Source organism: Scophthalmus maximus, chromosome 6, assembly GCF_022379125.1.
Source record: "Scophthalmus maximus strain ysfricsl-2021 chromosome 6, ASM2237912v1, whole genome shotgun sequence".
In the NCBI taxonomy this organism is placed as follows: Eukaryota; Metazoa; Chordata; class Actinopteri; order Pleuronectiformes; family Scophthalmidae; genus Scophthalmus; species Scophthalmus maximus.
In genome coordinates, this window is record NC_061520.1 from 11,427,427 (window position 1) to 11,443,724 (window position 16,298).

Sequence of the window (16,298 nt, forward strand, 5' to 3'; positions counted from 1 at the left end):
TTTCACAGTAATGTAAGACCATCAAATGTTTTTTTTTTTTTTAAATAACTTCATGTATCACACGGTATACAAATACTAGTTCCATTTTATTTGCAATTTAAAATTTCATAAAAGTAAATAATTCATTCTGCCTGAACATTGTTGGCATTTGACTCAAAGCCATTAAAATCCATGATAATGTGATGTATTGGAAAAAAACAAACATTTGACAGTAACGAATGGCTATATTTTCTAACAGATTGCAAAAAATGAAAACAGATGCTTTAAAAGGTATGAACACAAACCATGAAGATTTGACACAAAATTTGACTTTCTGAACAGGAGCGTATTCGCAATCAATACATGGCAAAGCTGTCAAGAATGATACATACAGTACAAGATACCTTGTGTAATACACATACTGAATTCGAAAAATGCCATCTGTGTTCATACTTCAACACACACATACATGTCGCTCACTTGATATTTCAGTGTGATGATGGCTGTAAATTTAGGGGACGTCCACTTATCTGTAAAAATGATTTGTAAACTTCATCAAATGATCAACACTACAAAACAGCTCCCACAATGTAGCTTCTCTGTCATTAGGTTCTCATTTGTAAATTAAGGGGGGCAACAAACATAAAATCAAGATGATGTCAATATATATTTATTTATTTAAAATCGATCAAATTGCTTCAAATATCTGTGTTTGTGCTGAATGATCTAAAGCTCTCCAGACAGAGTGAGCTGGGCCTGGAGAGGACCAGTGATGCTTCTCCATTCGGAGATTTTACAAATGCTCCACAAATTAAACTCTTGGATAACAGTAGTTTTATGAGATATCAAAAGTGGAAAATCATAACAATGTTGAATGGCTCAAAAAACGTTCATATATTGGGCATTTGATATGTCACCGTTGGACAACAAATAAAGAAGAAAAATCAATCTATCATACCAAATCTCTAAAAACCAATGAAATGGGTGGGCACCAAAACATCTGCATGCAAACACACCTCACATATCTTTTTATATCCAGAAAAAAGTATGACCAGATGTCCTGTTTATTCTTGGATATTCTTCATGACAAACCAAGAGACAGCATTTCCCTGTGTTTAGACGTGCTCCCTGCTAAAAAGGGACTGAGACATCTGGATCAGTAACAAGGTATAAATAGGACAGATGCTGAGCTGGGAGGCTGGAGACTCGCGTGAGTGGTTATGAGTCTAGGTGGGCACAGTGATACTGCGGGCTAGTAGTGCCAGCAGAGCTAGCTCTACAACCCCATGGGCTTGTTCCAGTGCCTCGGCAGCCTCCCTGGCAGAAAAGCCTGCTGCCTGGATTCTCTGGATGTGCTCAGCTGGAAATTGTTCTATAAAGGGATGTGGAGAAGGGAGACGAGGGGCTGCAGATGTAGGCTGGGGAGCCTGAGCAGGAGGGGGGGCAGAGGAGGACGAGGTGCTAGAGACTTCCCCAGGTGAGCCCACTGCCGTTGACAAAGGGCTGAGAAAAGTCTGCTCGGTCTGGAGGCTGAGAGTGTCTGGGGTGTTGGTGCCAGAGGCTTGTCCACCTGCAGCTCTTCCCTGCTGCCCCTCAGGAGGTTCCCTGATCTCCAGGTCCCCTGAAGGATCAGGAGGAGTCTCTGGCTCAGGTTGAGAAATGCTGATGACACTTGCTTCATCTATCCCACATCCATCTGCCCTACTCTCCCCAGAGCCATCTGGATGATGCGGAGGCTCTTGCTCCTCCACAGTCTCCGCTGCATCTACGCCAAGATGCTCATCCTGGCCAGAGAGGTCAGGCACAAGACACTTAGATGATCCCTCATCAGACACAGCAGCAGCATGGTTGGCTTTGGCATCGCTTAGTTCTGCACCGGATGTAATGGCAGTAGAGGGGGTAGGCTGGGTGTTTTCAGGTGTTGGGGTGCGTGGCTCAGTGGCCAATTCGCCGGTGTCCTGTTTGAATGGGTGAGAGGGGGAGCAGGAGGTGCTGCGATTTTGGGACTGAGCACAGCTGTTGGTTACCAGCAGTTCATGGAGTTCCATCAGAGCGGCTGCCAGCGAGGGGATGCTGTCGGAGCTCGAGCAGCGCTCTCCTTCAGCCTGGTCCATCTCGGAGGCCACCTCGCCTTGGGAGGCAGTGGGGGACTCCATTTCAATCGAGTCAGGTTGGCTCGGAGCGCTCAGACAGGTTTCAGTGGTATTAGCTGTGTGAGACTCGATCATCTCCTGCTCCATGGGTTGAATGGGGGAAAGTTCCTCTGGCTGGGGGAGCATCGAGCTGTTCAGTACCTCAAATGGTTCAGCATCACCCTCTGTGGTTGTACAAAGTGCCTCGCCCTCTGGATACTGGGCAGACGTAGTCATGTCTGCAGGAGGGGTGTGTTTAGGGAGGATATCGTTTGAGGAACTGGGTACCCGGGACACTTCTGAATTGCTATGGACAGTTTGAGGGTGAGGATGGACCTGATGAGTTATAGAACCAACAGCCTCTGCGGGGGACGAAGGGTGACGAAGCTCCTGAAAGCCAGGTTTGACCTGGCTCTGCCCTGGTGCCGAGGCCTGCTCCATGGCGGCAGGGGCAGACAGAGACCGGTCCACGGTTTGGGACTGGCTAGAGGAAGGGCTTTGGGAGGGGGGGTTGGATGAGGACATTTGGTCTAAGGTTCTGGGTAATGTAAATGGTGGGGGCTGTGGTGAGGTAGTTTGTCCATCTGCAGTGTCTATTGTACAAGAAAAACATAAGTACAGAATTAAACAGCTATTTGTGTGAATCTTGTCTGGGAACACTAGTTTGAATAATGTGCGTATTCAATAGCTAGGGAAACAACCCAAAACAAAAATATCCTCACTGAAAATCTTCAAATACTTGAATATCCTTTGTGCTACTTTATGCATTGTGTAAACACACAAATATGTAAAAAAAAAAATTAGAGTACAACATCAATTAAACAATCCAGCAGCACATAACAGCAAAACAAAAGTGATAAAAAGCAATGGACTTAGCACCGGCAATGGACTTGTGAATTTGCAGTACCTGGTTGGTAGGGCCCTCTCCAGCTGTCTCCAAATGCATCAGTGCTGTCCTGCTTAGGGGTTAAGGCACACACCACACGCATCATGCAAAGGGACGGAGAAAGTTAGCAGTCGCACACAAGGCATGCACCAACATAATCAGCCTTTTCGCACACAAATGTGAAAAGTGTCATCCACAAAACAACTCAAGCTCCTGTACCGAGAGAGGTCGCAGACCCTCAGAACGCTCAAATGAGGCAATGACAGAAGGACATCAGAATCACTCAGTAATAAGATATTAAAGACTAAATCTGATTAATAAGCCGGTTGATGCCACAACAAGGCATCACAACTGGACGGCCTGTTTTGGTCTGGATTCCATTTGCGACCTGCAGCATTACTAAACATGGCTGGCCAATGGAAGCAATAACAAAGACTTAGTGTATCAATGGCAGTTGAAACAAATGTTAATGATAGCCTTGAAAAGCATTAATGGGAAACATAATAACAATAATAATAACACGTAATACTAGCGAAAAAAGCTCCACTTTCTGCTTCTGGCCAACGGACTGACTTTTAAACCCAAGTATGGGTGGGAAATATGAATGAACTCTACCATACAAATTCATATGCCAATACTACTGACGTTTAATGAAACGTTCTCTGGGAAATTCAACAAATAAACCATTTATGGAATGCCGTTTATGTTAGAGCAAGCAATTTGACAACTTTACCGCTGCAATTTCATGTATCTTCATTACAAATAATTATTGTAAATGGAAACTAGTTATGAGACTACCAGTAAACAATCTCACAAATCAGAGGGGAAAAAAAGAGACTGTTTGACAGCTGTCACAATTTGGTTTGGGTCCTTGGTTTGAAACCATGGGAGTTATTGAAGTTGCTTAGTTATGTTGATGATAATGTCATTAGTATGTCAACACTCTGAGTCTATTTTGAGTCAGTGTTCAGTATCAGTATTATTATTGTTAATATAAGACAGAGCTTAAAACGACAGTTACACAACTGTTCCTGGTCTCTCTCTCTCCTCTTCCGTTCCTCCTCTCTCCCCCATTTCTGTCCACTCAACCCAACAGGTCGCGGCAGACGGCCGGCCACACCGAGTCCCGGAAATTTCTGGTATTTCTTCCTGCTTAATGGGATTTTTTTTCTCCACAGTTGCCGAGTGCTTGCTCATTGTGGGAACTGTTGGGTTTTCTCTGTAATATTGTGAGATCTCGACCTCACTATGTAAAGTGCCTTGAGATGATGTATGTTGAAATTTGGCGCTATACAAATAAAATTGAATTGAATGTTTCCATTTTAGCCCCTTGACTTCAGCCAATAGCTAATTTCTCTTCTTTTTCTTATACAGTTTATGCTCTTATTTGCACAAACACTTTCAATTTCCTGATTTCATATCATTCCAAAGCACATTTAATGTGGTGACATGAGATGGCTATGTGACGTTTCAGATGACTACATAAATGAAAGTAAGAAGCTTTAAGTGGCACATGCATATGTGGTTCTAACTAAGCTTTAAAAGGCTCAGTGACAAACAGGCTGAAGTGCAGTGATGAGAGGCAGTTTCATACCACTTTCTTGTATGGACCTCTGAAGTGCCTCTGCCAGTTCCCTGTCAGCGAGCTCATCTGGACGGGCGTCTTCACGCCCCTCTGTTCCGTATGCCAGTCGGGCACACTCCGGCAGCTCCGCCTCGGACAGGAAACGAGTTTCAGTGCCCGTGGTGCCTATTAGAAGCACGTTCTTCTTCAAGTCAATCGAACACTACAAAAAGAGAAACAATAATGAGCCTGGATTATTTTAAATTTTTCCTTTACATACACAAAAAAAAAGGAAACCAATGTATAATGGAACTCATTCCAATCCAACACTGTATTGCACACAGTGATCAGACAGAAGGGCCTCACACCTGGTGTCTCTTCAGCATATCCAGGCCAAGCAGCATGTCCATCGGTTGGTCTTCCAAGATGGAGAAGGAACAAGGAAGGAAGTCCCCTTCTATCTGGACCTGAGCTAGACGAGTGCAACAGGAAAATATAATTTTAATCTACACAGAAATGTCAGGTAGAAGCTTGAATATGATACAGCTAAAGGAATAGAACTACTTCAACCTTTTACCAAGTTAGCATGCAGCCTTCTAGCAATTGCAAAACAGCTGAGCTGTTATATCTGGCATTTTGGGGGACACGTTCACATATTTTGAAGTTAATCAAGACACTTGACTTTTCTGACATCCTGCTCATGTTGATTTAAATTGGAAGCCTGTCACATTGTCACGTGTCACTGAGTCAGTGTCCGTGCTGGTAATGTGAGCGCTGTGACAAACAAAGCTACCACTTAGAATAAATGTTCTTGTCTAAGGTCACTAATAATAATCAATGTTGATGCATAATGAATGAGGTTGGGTTTCCATATCTTAAATCAAGGGCAGCATTAGAATACTGATTTTGATGTTGATTATCATAGCAACAGTTGCAGCACTTGGTTCAGCCCCAGAATAAATTAATACATTTTTTTCAAACACCAACCCAAGTGAACTCTGCCAATGATCTTCTGGGTGCCCACTCCCTTAGCGATCCCGGCCCAGCGTCGGTCCACCAGCCGCATGATGTTGCAGCGCTCAGCACACGCTTGGCTCATGATGGTCATCTGAGCCCCTAAAAATAGGGAACATCAGACTCTATGAAAAGTCTAATCATAACCAAAAAAGGAATGTTAAGGTGCAAAGATCTAATGAGGTAAAGGATGATGAATGAAAAGCAGTAAACACAGAAAAAGTAATGGTGGGAGTGATATTGAGCAAATGATCAGAATATATATTTATATAGAAAAAGTTGTAATGTTAATATATTAAAAAAGTACACGAGTCCAACAACAGTAAAACAAGCAGAAAATTGTATCGATTACTGTAACATTTTTGGAATAATGGGGAAGAAGAAATATACCAGATCATCTGATACTATCTGAAACACAGTATGTTCAAAACGGGCAATGGTTGTTAAAATCCAATTTTCACGACATTGACATATAAAAGACTATATTAATAGTACCATTAAGGTTTAAATTAATGCTGATATGGATCGTACACTAATATCTATAGCGCCACAGAAACTAAACCACTGTGTGGCAAATCAACATTTTAGCAACATTGTGATTCTTGTATCTACAATATTGTATCTACACAACAGATCAGGATTTAATGTGGATTACCTGAGTCAACAAAAGCTTTCACAGGATGGCCATTGACTTTGCAGTTAATGTAGAGCATAACCACCTGTCCAAAGCTTTCTGGGGCCTCCTCCATTGCAATGGTCATGTTCTCTTCCACATTGTGCTGCCTGGAATACACGCAAATCCAAGGGTAAGACACTTAAACTTTAAAACAAGAATGAAATCATGTCGGCTATATGTAGTGAACATGTTGCTTTCCCTGAGATGCTGATTAATTTACAAAGTAAAGTCAAATTCATGAAAATGATGAATATCATACAGCAAATGTCTGCATCAGAGTTGTTGACTGGCAAGTTAAATAGAGTATTGTGTTATGAATATCTACAAGTGATCGATGAACTCGACAGCGTTTGGACCATACCTGATTTCCTCTTCAATCTTTGCTTGGGCATCCAAATCAAACGGATCAGCCGTCAGAAGTCTGATCCTCTCTTGCTCTCTCTTGGCTCGATCCTGCTGTTGCTCCAGCAGCACTTTGGTGAAACGTTCTGAGGACAGTTACACCGACAGACAGTTATACTAACATGGCGGATTCATATTTTAATGACAGTAAAAGATGTAAAAAAAAGGATACAATGGTGTATGATGGCTGCTTTTTTGTTTTTGTTTACCTAAGTCTCCGCTGAGAAGGGCCTCAGCAAGTGGTGGGTTTCGCTCCTTAAGGAGCGAAAGCTCATGTGGATTGGATAATAGCATCTGCTGGAGTAAGGCAGGGTCGTCCAGCCCCTGAGGGGAGGAGCCACGGAAGGCCATCGGCGTGGAAGATTGTGCAGCACGCTGCTGCTGCTGCGGAGAAGTAGAAGGAGCAGGAGCGGGAGAAGGAGAAGGTGGAGGAGGAGCAGCCGCCTGTTGCTGTGGCCTTATGGCACCACGCTGACTGGTTGAAGCCGAGGTGCCTGGTACTGTGATGGAACGAAAGTCGATATGGGGCAGACCTAATAGGCAGAGAGGACAAAGAGTGTGAGGTGAGATCACTGCATACAAAAACTCTGTTAAACCAGTATTCTCTAACTGTAAACTGCTCTTCCTTTACTAATACTTTCGATGACGTACCTTGATTTAGGAACCAACTCTCCCATGATACCCCCCACCCCCACCCTGCATGCCTTACTCTCTAACTAGAACTAGCAGCATTGCCCTAGTTTTGATGTGTATTATTTGGGTGTGAACTTACATTATAAATTGAGTCTCATTCTACGCACTACTATCAATTGCAACCTCAATAATTGTCATGTGATTTTAGCAAACACGTGCACTATTATTACCTGGAAAGGCTGGCTGAGTTGGTGGTGGCCTTCTGTCAGCTTGCCTGAGAACCACCACATCTCCATCTTTAACACCGTAGGTCCCCAAGGCACGAGTGGGGTCTTTGAGGGGTTGTTCTACATATGTGATCTGGACACAGAAAAACACAAAGAGCATTTGATGAAATCAAATATACAGTTCAACGGTTTTGGCAATTCACAGAAATGGTTTGTAGATTTGGATAGCTGTCTACCCGATGAAAGACTACTTCCTTCCAAACAAGATCCACTAAAAGGTTATATTACAGCTAGCTACATGACTCTTGTGTCAGTGCATTGACATATAATCATTCTCACTTTCTGTCTCCAGCGTGCCCACAACCGCATATCATAACACACCAAACTGTACTAAGAAAGTTATTTAGATACTTTGAAAGCCTTGTTTTGGATTGCATTGTGAAGTCTGCACATGTCCCTGCCTGTACACTTTAGGGCTGCAGCAAAATAGAATATGCACCATTGATTAATATGCTGATGGATTTCTAGAAATTCCTTAAAAAATGAACCTAGGTAAGTTTTCAAAAGCACAAGGTGCGGCCTTGTTTTGTATGACCAACAATCCCAGACACAAAGACATCATAGAAAAAGAAGAAAGACAAAAAGTTAACTTAGGCATTGGGAATATTGATGGGCAACGTCCAAGGAGATTCACATGGACACAGAGTGAAACCGAGAACAAAGCCGAGCAAAGACGAATTAAACACACGCATCTCTCTCATGTGCATAAAGAGAAAGTAACCCCCCCCCCCCACACACACACACACATCTTACATGATGTTAGAACGCGTATTATTCATGACGCTGTTGAACAAAACGTGGCTCTATGAGGCTGTGACACACTGCAACATGTCTTCACCTAATTGACGTAAAGCACAGCGACCCATTCGTGCACCACTAGAGAGCAGCTAGCTCGTCGTTAGGTTGACTGCAGGTGGATGTGACGCCGCCCACAGACAAAGGCGCCACTTGTTAACTTTAAATTCTCCGCCGAGGAGACGCCTCGGTAATTCTGTCTGTTGTTGACAACTTGTTTCGCAACACCGCCTCCGTCAAAACCGCAGAACTCCGATTCATGCTAGCTAGCCGGCTAGCTAGCTAGCTAGCCACTTAGCTCGGCTAGCTCTGCGGCCGCAGCGGGCTCGGGTCCTACCTGAATTTCCCCGGCGGGGATTCCCGACTCCAGTTCACAAAGTGCCACAAAGTCTCTCAGCTCCAGCTCCGGCGACACGTCGAGGGCGAAGGTGGTTTCTGGACGATCCCTCGGCGCGCAGAAAACGGTGACCAGCATCGTTTGTCGAGAGGGGGGGGACAGGATCACTGGACGAACCCGCGGTGACAGAGTGCGGCGAGTGTAGTCCCCTTGTTTCTCAGATGAAAGCCCAGTTAATGTTTAGATCTCCCCCCCAAAAAATCTAAAGACGCATGTAAGTAGAACAATACCGTTAAAGGGGCACGTAACAGTACACGGAGAGACGGCGGGAGCGTCAGTTTGCACTTGATGGCTGCGAGCCTGATACAACAGTTTCTCTTTTAACAACTAAACAACATCTAGTGTTGCTCAGAAGTGCCGCATTTCATCCGGCTGGTTTTTCGACATGTCGCATTACGGCATCCACTGTCGTGACTGAGTAGTTTCTTCTTCTGCTGATTTTACAAAACTTTTACAAAACGGTGCCGTGATACCGCCATCTACTGGAACTGTTGGAAATTACATTAATTAAAGATTTGAACGCAAACAGGAAATACAGAATGAAGCAACATCAATCATGATCAAGAACATGAAAAAGGACAGAAACTAGAAAGACGACGGACAACGATGTGAGTGCAAAGTGGGCCTTTTAATGTACAGTGGGAGTCCAACAGTCAAGACCACTTTCCCATTCTGTGATCAAAGTATTACTTTAACAAGAAAAACCTACATAACTATAGGAGGTAATAAGAGTAGTTGTTGTATATTGTGTATTTTATAATTCACTTCAATGCACAGGTTTCGTGCTTCATATTTAACTCTTAACTCTCTTGATTCTTATATTTTTGCATTATACCTACATACAGTGGTGTCTGTTTTTTGGATTTTTTTTTCTTCTTCGCTCACCCACAGTAACTAAAACATTGTGCTAACCACACAGATTATATATTTGTCTTTATTCCAGGCAAGTGCTTCTGCTGCTGCTGCACAACATAAATCATCGGGTGCAGAGGCTTCCTCTTCTTAAAATCTGCTGCAAAAAAAAACCCAAACCAAAATTAACTTCGACACAAGGGATTGGTTTGGTGTTTTAGTGTGTTAGTGCACACACAAATTCCTTGAAAAGGGTTTTAGTTTTTCCAAAAAAGTACAGCCTATTTAAAAAAACAATCACGTTATTGTGAAATGAAATCAAACATTCTGTTATTGATAGTCATTTTCACCGTCAAACTCAGTTTAGGAAGATGGTGATGTCAATAGCAGCACTAGTTAACATACTGTTAATCTTTGGACTGTAACAAGTGAAGGGTTCCGTTACTGCCTTCAGGAAAATTACAGAGGACACATATCCTCTGTTTTCATTCCATAAATCAGACCCGCTTTCAGAAAAAGACAGAAACATCTTGGCAAATTCAAATTTACTTTCAGCTTCAACCACCAAATGAACAACATTTCAGCATAATGATGACGGCGGAGTCTGCAAATACTGCAGATTACTTTTTACATTTTCAACTTTTGAAATTGACATATGATCATGTTGCATTTAGATTACAACCACTGACATGTACATGCACCATATGTGATGATCAAGTTAAAATATATTTCTTTATTTCACTGAAACTCGAGCGGAGGTGTATTTTCAAGAGGTGCATGCTTTCTGCATTTGTGTGGCTATATCTTGCAGACTGATCAAGAGAATATGTGGTTGTTGCCTTTAGGTATCGTGTCGTGTTCTTACTGGCACAACAACATAAAGCTGCGTAGTTTCCGAGATAAAGGTTAAGTACACCAAAATGCAGATGTTTTTCATAATAAATTATAATATTTCCTAAAACTTTTATAATGGAGCAGGCCACTGCACAGATGGAAAATTGTGTTAATTTTGTCAGTTGTCATGTCGATGTTGCTATAACAAATAAAGTGCATTTTTAAAAAGTACAGATTACTGATTGTTAATTGACATCAATCAAATCAAGTACCAAAATCAAAAAAAAAATCAAGAGCGTAAGTCAAAAATGTAAGGGCCATATGAACTGGCCAATTCTTTAGTTTAGTACATAAACAAGGAAGAAAGTACCCTTTGTCCTCCTTCATGCATGTTGAAAGGAAACATTATGAAAATGTAGTATTTCAGAAAACCAATAATCTGCTCCAATGTGACAAATTATTTTGTCATGGGATTTTTATTTTATATTCAAGGTCATATAAGACCAACAGAAATGTATGTAGCACATGTGGGTACATTGTTTAAAACAGAAACAGCATGGCAAATAAGACAAATATAAGACAAATGAAAATGTTAAGTGTTTGACTCAAGGTCCAGTTGTTTAGATTTTTCCAGAGCTTTCATCCAAATTTTCATCCATTGCCATTGCATTGTCATCTCTATCTCTATCAACAACTGACCAAACTCTACGCAGCTGAAAGGCTTGAGACATCAGTGAGATAATAGAAGTCAGTCACATTTCTATAAATTGCCCTTTATGCTTTGTCATTATATAAGTATCCCAGCTTTCCACATGTAGGTTTATGTAGGTTCTTGGTTTTACATCAGAAAAAAAACCAATCACAAATGATTAAGCTAGGACTGAAGATTGAGGGATTTGTAAAACGCATATGAGAGAATTAAAATTGTAATTTAGTCTTTTCTCTATTATTTTCCTATACTCACTGCAAATTGAATTATAAGTAAGACATTATATTACCGTATAAAGTTAGTTTGTTAACGTATTATTGACCTCAGTCCAATGTGTTACGACAAAACGTAAATCTTTCCACTTGAATAAGCAAAAGAGCCATTCCGTGGAAAAATGCAAATCAGTGTCTTAAAAAACATGGGGTTTTCACGTCAGACCTTCATAAAGGTGGTGACTCCCTCTCTGTGGTATTTTTTTTGTCTCTGTCTCTGTGGTGTCTCACAAAGGAAGCGCACAGTTGCCCTTCTCAGCACTGAAGCATCGAATATGGTTCTGATCAATCTTCTTTTCTTCCTCTTGACCTTTTATCAACTCATTGGTGATTTGGATGCTACACTTTGCCCAAAAGGTAAAGTATGACTCTTTTGTACAGCAATTTTCCTCGTCATTCCTCAAAAATCTATTGAATACTACTAGTTTTAGATCTGTAATTTCCTCGTATTTGTCATGTGCTTTTTCAAGTGTGTTACTTTGTCTGTTCATACCGTGAAATTATAAAGGTCAGGGAGAAAAGAGGATTAACGGACATAGCATCTGTGAAGTCTGTACTGATGAACATTACCGGCCTGAAAAAAATAAATCCCCAGATTGCAGTCAGTGCACAAAGTGTGATGGAAGTAAGTGTTGAACCCTTGGCATGATTTTCCAAAAAACTCCAAAAACACATATCACATCAAATGTGATACGTGTTTTTGGAGTTGTGTTAGTGTAAATGTTATTTCGCAGACTTGGCTACAGAATTACTGATGGATCTGTTCAGAGCCAAAACTCTAAAAGAGTTATTACGCTGCATTTCCTGTCTAAACTTCAGTTTCTCAATTAACGAACTGGTTTTAAAGTCTCAACCTGCATTTAAGACATAGTTTTATTTGTTGATGATGATGTCGTTGTTGTCAATGTCGTCGTCGTTGCAGAACGGTGGAGTCACATTAAACAGAAATGCACGAAAGAGACAGACACGATATGTCAGTGCCGTGGAGATTTTGTTCCCTTGGAGCTCGATTCTTCAACTTGCAAATGTGACATTGGCTTTGGACTGAGAAATGGAGGTACACAGAAGGATCACACAATACTGCTTTGGGATATGTCAAAGACATTGTCTTTTTAATGATCAATTTTTTTCCCATGCCAGAATGTTCAAAATGTGAAGCTGGATATTTCAGCATTGGGGTCAACTCGCCCTGTCAAAAATGGAGAGAGTATGTCCTCTGTATTCTGTGTTTTTTTCTTCAAACACATGCTTTATTAAAACCAATGTAATCTCAACAATGCCTAAAGTAGTTACCCGTTGTTTACAGCTTTATATTTTATCCTCCATCCTAGATGTAAATCAGGAGTGAACAGAACTGGGACCTCAACCTCTGATGTCACCTGCAATGAGTTGGAGAGTAACCCTGGTGTTACTGCACCCTTCATCACACGCTTAACACCCCACCGACCACATGAGAAGACCAATACTCACAATGTATATACCACCACCTCCACAGCAGCTCCTCGGGGACACACAGTCACTAAAAAGCACAAAGAAAAAGTGGATCCTTTCCCCTCCTCAAACACAGGCAACCACATGGATCTTTTTAAGACACAACCTCAGATTGAAGAAAAACATATACTTATATAGCTTGAAATAACTTGTAACTTGTCTATCTTGCTCAGGCATGGTCCTGGTCATGCTCGGAATTGTCGGACTGCTCCTTCTGACCGCGGTGACTTGCAAGCTGCACATCAATCCGTGTGAGCAGAGAAAACCAGCAGTGCAAAGTATGTGACAGGATTAAACCGATTGTGCATTTTTAAGGATTAGTATGACACTGCATTTCATTTCTTGCTGGGAGTTAAATGAGGTTTATATGTACTCTTTCTGTCTATAAGGTAAATATGAAGCTACAGCTAGCAGCCGAGAGCCTTTACTCTGCCTGAAGGGCCAAATCTGAATTCTGTTAAACTTAGAAAGACCACTAATTCGAGTGATACATGTTGATTTTTCAATTCATTTAAAAACTGAAGTGTGAAAAAAAGCACCTTGCATAGTTATGGGGTGTTAAGATTTGGACCATTTCTTGTCCAGGTGCAGCAATTTCCTGGGGGTCTTGTTGTCATGGGGGCAAAAAGTTACTCCTCCAGGCCAAGCGACACATCTATATATCAGTTTTTGTACAGATTATACAAGATATAACAAATTAACAGTGAGATTTAAGGTTGCTAGTTCGGAAAATGTGTTAGCTGTGGACGGTGACATGCTAGATGTCTCCCCCTTTCCAGTCTTGAGGCCAATCTAAGGCAACAGTTGCCAGCGGTAGCTTCAAATTTGGCATACATACATGAAATCATAGCATGAAACAGGAATTGATCACCCTTTCTAACTCTCGGCAAGAAAAGGAATGAATATATTTTCTGTCAATTTATACCTTTGAACACCAAACTCCTTGCACAGGCTCAATTGACAGGCAATATTCTTACATATATGCATGTGTCTCTTCCCTCTTGACAGTGTGCCATTTAGCAAATGTGCCCAATGTCTTAAAAAATGAAACAAACAAAACAAGTCTATGAATATCAATGTGGATATTAATTGTGGATATACAGTGTGTTGGAAATATGAAGATTTTTTATGTCAATTATGCTTTAATGTTCATTTTCAGCAAATGACTCATTGTGCCGGAGGCCAGTTGAGGAGAGTGGCGATAGCAGTCTGTCCTCTCTCAAACTGAATCCAGGCGAACCATGAGGTGAACTCTCCGTGAAATGAGTGTGTCGAATAATACTGTGAATTTTTAAATCGTATAATCATCACATGAATAATTTCATTCTATCCTTGAAATACATGAGATCTGTATTCACGTTCTGCACCGTAGTCAATATTTGACTGTTCTGTCGTAATAGAGTATCAGTTATATGAAAGATCTGCATGCATCATACCTAGCTTTTATCATGATATTTATCAACTTAAATTTAAATAGTAAAATAGAGCTTTTACTATTCAAGCTGTGATGCTTTCTTTAGGAAGGTTTCACTCAAAACACAAAATACTCTCTGTTTAACCTTACAATTATCGCGAATATGGATATGCTGATTTTTGTTTAATGACGTAGATGCCACTAAATGCACTGATATTGTATTCCTGCTGCTTTTAAAAGCCCTACGACCTCATTTCATGTATTATGGTTTAATAGTGACTATTTTCTGAGAAATGTACAATATGCATAGTATGTTCTTGTAACAATCAATCAAACTGCTCAAGAGCCTTTGAAAAACATTTTACTTTATTCATGCAGTCCCTTTGTGTCTATTTCTTTTGTTTTTTTCCCAGTTCTGTTCCACTGGTAGCAAGTATGTTAACCTGAAAATAGTAATAGTAGAAAACAACATGCTTTCAGTAGGGTTGGGGGAGTTCCCCTTTGGGTGTTAAATGTGCTTCTTTTTCCCACTCATTTCCTCCCATGTCTTCATTTCAACCGTTGGAGAGACTGACTTTATATATGTGAGGACTTTCATGTTGTTTATAACTCATTGGAGACTTTCCCCAGATGAGCACACTCAGAGGAGTTGTGGAAGCATGCCCTCATTATTTTTCTTACATTTTTGTTTTGCTAAGAAATCAGTTATGCAAGCCTTTATAATCACAGGTGGCTTGACTCAACTAGTTCTACAATTAGGATCTGCAGTTTAGTTTAACATGCTTCAAGAAAAATAATTGAACTGATATTTCTTATTTAAAAACAGAAGTATTCATGTCCTTATATTTAAAATTTTTTTAACAAGTGAGAGAAGACACATTTACAGGTTTGGTTAGAAACATATAGGGTGGGCTACAACAATTACAATAAGACATTAGATGCAAAAAGATGACAACAAAAAGAAAAACTAATGTTAAATGAAATTAGGATAAATAACAAAATAAGTATGATGGGCTATTACAATATTGAGTGTGGGGCGGACTATTGTGTAAAGTCCTAGAGTTTCTGTGTGTGTGCGTGTGAGCACACGTGTGTGTGAAAAGTAGGCAAATCGGCAGGACAGAGTGTTCTTTCTTCCTTTTTAAACAGAGAGAACAGTGGTGGGAAAGGATGAGGGAGCAAAGAGGCGATGACGGGAGTCAGAGGGGAAATGTCTTTTTGTTTATACACATCTGAAACTCACAGACACAAGGAACCGCAGACAAAGCTTTCGTAAGACAAAGGGTCAGAAACCACTGATTTCATCTCATTGTGTGGTTTTGTTGTATTGATGTATTTGTGTCTTGTTCATCTGTGTTATTTTGGTAGGTATAAATTATCATAAAACTGAAATATTCCAGAAAGTAAAAGTATTTAAATTGACGCTATCTGATTGTTACTGTAGTGCACAAATCATTGTTTTCAAAGTGCATAGTGTTTCCATCAGAGTGTGTGAATAACATTTTTCCAAATAAACCTGGAATTTTGTACAACTAATACTGAATATGAGCATTTGTTTCAGAGTACATCCTGGAAAACAGTCCATGGAAATACTTGTCAGTAATGTCAGTGATGAAGGAAGTCATTAGGTGGGTTCAAAGAAACACTGCATATAGTGCTTGAACTTAACTCTTTCTATTTAGGTTTTTTCCTTATTAGAAGTTGCTGCCTTGGAAACAACAGCAACTTTACTCATTGAATAAAAGCAATCAAGCATAATAAATAACAGATCCTTTGTACATATACCGTACATATCTCTATATTTGAGATATGGGTTTGCATTTATTCAACTGTCTGTATTTTCAACAGGCTGCATCTCTCCTCTTGCATGAGGGATTCTAGCTTAAAGCTTGATTTAGCCTTTTGTTAAAGGCTCGTCACTTTAGGCAACAGCCATATCCTCCGGACAGGCATTATTACAG

General features: G+C 40.7%; 2 protein-coding genes across 5 annotated transcripts; one reads left to right on the top strand and one right to left on the bottom strand.

Moving 5' to 3' along the window:
* Window positions 1-67: 67 nt before the first annotated feature.
* Window positions 68-9,165, bottom strand: ddi2 (DNA-damage inducible protein 2). Of its 4 annotated transcripts, none has more exons than XM_035631694.2 (10): window positions 8,706-9,165; window positions 7,517-7,646; window positions 6,863-7,186; window positions 6,613-6,739; window positions 6,231-6,358; window positions 5,549-5,677; window positions 4,930-5,033; window positions 4,592-4,784; window positions 3,019-3,070; window positions 2,604-2,704 (listed from the first exon to the last, which is right to left on the bottom strand). In XM_035631694.2, exons 1-9 carry the CDS (start codon window positions 8,841-8,843, stop codon window positions 3,057-3,059), a joined length of 1,287 nt encoding a protein of 428 aa, XP_035487587.1. In that variant the 5' UTR covers window positions 8,844-9,165; the 3' UTR covers window positions 2,604-2,704; window positions 3,019-3,056. The 4 variants fall into 4 exon arrangements, with proteins under 4 accessions (XP_035487586.1, XP_035487585.1, XP_035487587.1 ...); XM_035631695.2 differs by having other exon boundaries at window positions 3,019-3,067; window positions 8,706-9,164; XM_035631693.2 differs by lacking the exons at window positions 4,930-5,033; window positions 5,549-5,677; window positions 6,231-6,358; ... (2 more) ...; window positions 7,517-7,646; window positions 8,706-9,165 and having other exon boundaries at window positions 68-2,704; window positions 3,019-3,067; window positions 4,592-4,780.
* A 2,450-nt stretch (window positions 9,166-11,615) lies between these two features.
* si:ch73-361p23.3 (tumor necrosis factor receptor superfamily member 1B) lies at window positions 11,616-15,873 on the top strand. The gene is made up of 7 exons (XM_035632564.2): window positions 11,616-11,789; window positions 11,941-12,057; window positions 12,355-12,489; window positions 12,573-12,639; window positions 12,764-12,999; window positions 13,097-13,201; window positions 14,083-15,873. Exons 1-7 carry the CDS (start codon window positions 11,708-11,710, stop codon window positions 14,166-14,168), a joined length of 828 nt encoding a protein of 275 aa, XP_035488457.1. The 5' UTR covers window positions 11,616-11,707; the 3' UTR covers window positions 14,169-15,873.
* The last annotated feature ends 425 nt before the right edge of the window (window positions 15,874-16,298 follow it).

What these genes read in the sequence shown, in the direction of transcription:
- ddi2 (XM_035631692.2), bottom strand. Translation starts at nt 4,648, where the DNA reads ATGAGCTCGCTGACAGGGAACTGGCAGAGGCACTTCAGAGGTCCATAC. An exon ending in GAGGTCCATACAAGAAAGTG is followed by an intron (nt 3,071 to 4,591) that starts GTATGAAACTGC and finishes TTAACCCCTAAG; the next exon opens with CAGGACAGCACTGATGCATT. An exon ending in GAGAGGGCCCTACCAACCAG is followed by an intron (nt 2,705 to 3,018) that starts GTACTGCAAATT and finishes CTTGTACAATAG; the next exon opens with ACACTGCAGATGGACAAACT.
- si:ch73-361p23.3 (XM_035632564.2), top strand. Translation starts at nt 11,708, where the DNA reads ATGGTTCTGATCAATCTTCTTTTCTTCCTCTTGACCTTTTATCAACTC. An exon ending in TGCTACACTTTGCCCAAAAG is followed by an intron (nt 11,790 to 11,940) that starts GTAAAGTATGAC and finishes GAAATTATAAAG; the next exon opens with GTCAGGGAGAAAAGAGGATT. An exon ending in CCCTGTCAAAAATGGAGAGA is followed by an intron (nt 12,640 to 12,763) that starts GTATGTCCTCTG and finishes CCTCCATCCTAG; the next exon opens with ATGTAAATCAGGAGTGAACA.